Source organism: Sodiomyces alcalophilus, assembly GCF_042370955.1.
Source record: "Sodiomyces alcalophilus JCM 7366 unplaced genomic scaffold ACRALscaffold_3, whole genome shotgun sequence".
Taxonomy (NCBI): Eukaryota; Fungi; Ascomycota; class Sordariomycetes; order Glomerellales; family Plectosphaerellaceae; genus Sodiomyces; species Sodiomyces alcalophilus.
In genome coordinates, this window is record NW_027263534.1 from 4,786,559 (window position 1) to 4,789,247 (window position 2,689).

Consider the following 2,689-nt stretch of genomic DNA (forward strand, 5'->3'; position numbering starts at 1 on the left):
AGCCTTTTCTATAATATCTTTTCCTTAACTAAAGTCCACGGACTTTCCTTTCGTTACACCTTTATAGTCTATTATTATTATTTTCTTCCACTAGGCTGAGCGCCGGGAAGGCTATAGCTCTATAGTTATAGACAGGTAGAGTTATATGAAGCTATTATTCCGCTACCTTTTTCCTTTCGGCGATAAGGGTTATCGCCCTCACCGACTTAAAGTCTAGTATAGCCTTCTTTACATCTACCTAGTTAGCTAGGGCAGGTTGTATAGTATTAAAGAAGTCGTTAAGCTAAATCTCCTAAGGGCTATTATAGATCCCGACGTTATAGTAGTTTTAAATCACGTCCTGCTAGTCGTCTAGGTAGCCGGCCACTTTTTTACGTTATAAAGTGGCTTACTTTTATATAGATGATAGTTCCTTAAAGAGTCCTTTATAAGCCTCGCGATATGAGGTATAGTGTTAGCTTATATAGCTATAAAGATCTCTTCTAGTATAATACCCTTTATTAAGGCCTTCCGTCTCTTCGCTATAATAAACTCTTTAACCCACTTAGTTATAGTACTAATACCCTTCTAATAGGTCTTATAGTGTTAATTATCTTCTTTATATTAACAGTAGTCTTTAGTATATACGGCCTTACCTATAGTAGTTAGCTCGGAGATATTAACAGGGTGCCCGTGCCCGTTTATATTAGCGATAAAGCCATAGAAGGTAAATTCGGGACGGCTGTCTTATTATAGGCGAGGGATAGGATGGTTAGGGCATAGGAAATCCTTGACTCTGTTACTATAGGCCCTGACTTTATATAGGCGCCGCTATAGCTATTAATCTTTGTAGCTTATATAGATAGTCGTATTAGAGGTTATAGTAATAGTTATAACTATAAGCAGCTCGGTATAAATAGGTTTAAGAGGTTATTAAGCAAATAAGACTCTTAATTATTATAAATAGCGTATAACTCAATTATGTAATTAAGCGATCGATCTATTAATTCAATTAACTCTATGGAAATCTATGATCTACTTACTAAAATCCTGTCCTTGTCCTTATTCCTGCGGCAGGCCCACTATTTCCGGGCCCGGAATAAGTCGTTCCGAACCTGCTTCGGGCCAGCCTGTGCGACATTATATCCTATCTTGGCCAACACTGTTCTATCTTACCAGTCCACTTTGGAAGTACGTTCATTCTCCAGACGACATCATCTATCCTGCTGCACTAAGCGTCGGGCCTAGCTGCCGTGCTAACAACTGCAGCTTTACATGACGCAATAGCCATATATTGGTAGGTGGGAAGATCTCTGTCGCGCCTTCCCGAGATCTGCTGGGGCGGGCTCAGTCCGTGTCATTTCTCTGTGAGCCGTGGAGCTGAGTTTTGCCACAGATTTACAATAGCCAACATGTCCGCCGAACAGGAGAATGGCAGTCCCTTCGCAGTTGCGTCTGAACATGAAGTGGTTGAACACCTGAACATCAAAGTCACAGACAACAATAACGAAGTCTTCTTCAAAATCAAGAAGTCCACGAAGCTGGAAAAGCTCATGAATGCATTCTGTGAAAGGCAAGGCAAGGCGTTGAACACCGTCCGTTTCGTGTTTGAGGGACAGCGAGTACAGCCAACCGATACACCTGCTGCTGTAAGAGACCCCGAGCCCGCACCTACATGGCGAGGTGGTGCGCCCACCTTTCTCACTTTCTCCTTATCATATTCGTGGGCTGATTATAAGCAGCTTGAGATGCAAGATGGAGATACACTGGAGGTTTACCAAGAGCAAGTCGGAGGAGCATAACGGCATGCCCGTCCATCCTCGTCCATTAGGAGAACATATGTCCGTCTGCAACCCTTGACTAGTGAATCGACGTCACCACATCCATGGTATCAATGAAAGAGACTCGCCAAGTAGCATGTAAACAATCATATCTAGCACTCAAAACCCACCTCAACCTAGAGTCGTAATAGGCTTCACTGCCACTTGAGTCTTTATATCATGGGTGAGGTTATTCCGACTGGGGTCCTATGTTGATAGCCGGTGATACCCGCCCGCTTGTTCCGCTTATACCTAGATACTTCCATATCCGCTCAAATACTCGTAGCGACGATACCGACGATACCGACGATACCGACGATACGTTCAATCAATCGTAGGAACTATACCGACGATATACTTAATTTAATCGTAGGAGCGATACCGACAATACACCTTAATTAATCGTAGGAGCGATACCGACGATACGCTTAATTAAGTATACCTGTCTATATGTATCTAGGTATAAACGGAAGTAGTGGCGGCTGGCGCTGGCGTTATCAGTGTTGCCCTAGTCGGAATAAACGAAGAGGCCCGTTATTCCGACTGTACCACTTGGTTATTCCGACTGTAGTTCCAATCAGACCCAATCTTCCTACTACCTTATCGATCTACGTCGTCAATCTACGTCGTTAATCTACGGAATAGGAGGCGGCGCGTTCGTTGTCTCGTCACAGGAATAAGATAGCCGTGGGCGTAGGCGTGGGCGTGGACGGCGTGGATATAGACGCACGTGGACGTGGAAGAGGAAGATGCGTTACTATTACTGCTACTATTAGCTTCGATCGAACTGATAAGCTTGTCCATCAATACAACGCAATTAATCCGAGCGATCAAATTAATTAACTTATTAAAGGATGTTAGAGACCGTAGCTACGAAGTACTATATTGGT

At 43.4% G+C, this 2,689-nt stretch overlaps 1 protein-coding gene across 1 annotated transcript; it reads left to right on the forward strand.

The window, feature by feature from the left end:
• Window positions 1-1,150: 1,150 nt before the first annotated feature.
• Window positions 1,151-2,070, forward strand: ACRALDRAFT_1041601 (uncharacterized protein). Its single transcript, XM_071015224.1, has 3 exons — window positions 1,151-1,276; window positions 1,376-1,628; window positions 1,722-2,070. Exons 2-3 carry the CDS (start codon window positions 1,392-1,394, stop codon window positions 1,779-1,781), a joined length of 297 nt encoding a protein of 98 aa, XP_070876190.1. The 5' UTR covers window positions 1,151-1,276; window positions 1,376-1,391; the 3' UTR covers window positions 1,782-2,070.
• Window positions 2,071-2,689: the final 619 nt, after the last annotated feature.

Coding starts and splice junctions, on each gene's coding strand:
- ACRALDRAFT_1041601 (XM_071015224.1), top strand. CDS start 1,392: ATGTCCGCCGAACAGGAGAATGGCAGTCCCTTCGCAGTTGCGTCTGAA. Junction 1,629..1,721: donor CAACCGATACACCTGCTGCT/GTAAGAGACCCC, acceptor GATTATAAGCAG/CTTGAGATGCAAGATGGAGA.